General features: G+C 66.9%; 1 protein-coding gene across 1 annotated transcript in view; it reads right to left on the reverse strand.

Annotated features, from left to right (window-relative positions):
- The window catches only part of UBE2Z (ubiquitin conjugating enzyme E2 Z), an 8,617-nt gene that overhangs the window by 3,200 nt on the left and 4,226 nt on the right, over positions 1-1,191 (reverse strand). The window contains exons 5-7 of the mRNA XM_041426244.1: positions 1,158-1,188; positions 724-835; positions 59-171 (exon numbers count right to left, since the gene is read on the reverse strand). Of these exons, the coding sequence (XP_041282178.1) occupies positions 59-171; positions 724-835; positions 1,158-1,188 (256 nt within the window). The remainder of the gene's footprint in view (positions 1-58; positions 172-723; positions 836-1,157; positions 1,189-1,191) is intronic.

Genomic DNA, 1,191 nt, shown 5'->3' on the forward strand with positions numbered 1-1,191 from the left:
CCCCGGTGTCCCCAGCCCCCCCGGTGTCCCCACCCCCCGGTGTCCCGGTGTCCCGTACCGGAGGGGCTCGGGGCAGGGACACTTCCCCTCCAGCATGTCACACACGGCCACGCGGATGGTCTCGTGCCGGATGCACTCGTTGTAGTTCTTGCTGTCCCCGGGGTGCCGCTCCTGGGGACACAGGGGTGAGGGCAGGGCCCGGCCTGGCCAGGCCTGGCTGTGCAGAGCCCGGCCTGACCCTGCAGAGCCCGGCCTGACCCTGCAGAGCCCGGCCTGACCCTGAGAGCCCAGCCTGACTGTGCAGAGCCAGTTCCAGGCTGCAATCCCAGTTAATTCCAGGCTGACATCCCAATTGATTACAGCCTGCAATCCCAGTTACTCCCAGCTCAGTTCCCAGTCCCTCCCAGCTCAGTTCCCAGTCAGTCCCAGCTCAGTCCCCAGTCCCTCCCAGCTCAGTCCCCAGTCTCTCCCAGCTCAGTCCCCAGTCAGTCCCAGCTCAGTCCCCAGTCCCTCCCAGCTCAGTCCCCAGTCCCTCCCAGGTGTCCCCAGTCCCTCCCAGCTCAGTCCCCAGTCCCTCCCAGCTCAGTCCCCAGTCCCTCCCAGCTCAGTCCCCAGTCTCTCCCAGCTCAGTCCCCAGTCAGTCCCAGCTCAGTCCCCAGTCCCTCCCAGTCAGTCCCAGTCCCTCCCAGCTCAGGCCCCAGTCCCTCCCAGCCGGGCTCTCACCTGCTCGAAGCCGGGCTCGTTGTGGTACGGGTTCTCGGTCATCAGGGACTGGATGGAGATCAGCACTGACGAGATGCTCTGCGCCGGGCTCCAGGCCGGGCCTGTCCACGTGCTGGGCCAGCAGGGCACGCACACACCGATTAACGAACTCGTTAATTAACCAGCAGCACCGTCCCCCCACAGCCGAGCCAAAAATCCTGGGCTGCACAGCTGGGACTGACCTGGGCCGGACCTGGGCCTGGCCTGGGCCTGCCCTGGGCCTGGCCTGGGCCTGGCCTGGGCCTGACCTGGGGACCTCCCCTGGCACAGCCTGAACTGTCCTGTCCTGTCCTTCTGTCCAGCTCAGCTGGCCCCAGCCTTACCCCAGGCCCAGCTTACCCCAGGATGCTGAGGCAGACCCCAGGCCAGGCTTACCCCAGGATGCTGAGGCAGACCCCAGGATGCTGAGGCAGACCCCAGGCCCGGCTT

This window comes from Onychostruthus taczanowskii, unplaced genomic scaffold (assembly GCF_017590055.1).
Source record: "Onychostruthus taczanowskii isolate IOZ18803 unplaced genomic scaffold, ASM1759005v1 scaffold91, whole genome shotgun sequence".
NCBI lineage: Eukaryota > Metazoa > Chordata > Aves > Passeriformes > Passeridae > Onychostruthus > Onychostruthus taczanowskii.